Raw genomic sequence first — 462 nt, forward strand, 5'->3', positions numbered from 1 at the left:
TCCAGGGGCGGGGGCGTCTCACCCGATGAAGTAAGCGAGGATGAGGAGCTGCACGCCGCGGTTGACGGCCCCCACCACCCAGCTCTTCACCACCACTGACTTGGTGGTCTCGTAGGAGAAGAAGTCGGTCACCCAGCGGGTGCCGGGGCGCGGGGGGGGCATGGGCAGGACAGGGCAGGAGCAGGCAGGGGTACCGGCAGCGAGGAGCGATGCGGGCAGGGCGGGAGCGGGCAGGGGTACCAGCAGCGAGGGGTGATGCCGGCAGGGCAGGACAGGGCAGGAGCAGGCAGGGGTACCGGCAGCGAGGAGCGATGCGGGCAGGGCGGGAGCGGGCAGGGGTACCAGCAGCGAGGGGTGATGCCGGCAGGGCAGGACAGGGCAGGAGCAGGCAGGGGTACCGGCAGCGAGGAGCGATGCGGGCAGGGCGGGAGCGGGCAGGGGTACCGGCAGCAAAGGCTGGGG

The 462-nt window shown here is 72.3% G+C and overlaps 1 protein-coding gene across 1 annotated transcript in view; it reads right to left on the bottom strand.

Annotated features, from left to right (window-relative positions):
- Positions 1–162, bottom strand: part of P2RX3 (purinergic receptor P2X, ligand-gated ion channel, 3) — a 3549-nt gene extending 3387 nt beyond the window's left edge. The window contains exon 1 of the mRNA XM_010568063.1: positions 23–162. Coding sequence (XP_010566365.1) covers positions 23–162 — 140 coding nt within the window. The remainder of the gene's footprint in view (positions 1–22) is intronic.
- Between the last annotated feature and the right edge of the window lie 300 nt (positions 163–462).

Source organism: Haliaeetus leucocephalus, unplaced genomic scaffold (genome assembly GCF_000737465.1).
Source record: "Haliaeetus leucocephalus isolate CR32 unplaced genomic scaffold, Haliaeetus_leucocephalus-4.0 Scaffold236, whole genome shotgun sequence".
Classification (NCBI taxonomy): Eukaryota; Metazoa; Chordata; class Aves; order Accipitriformes; family Accipitridae; genus Haliaeetus; species Haliaeetus leucocephalus.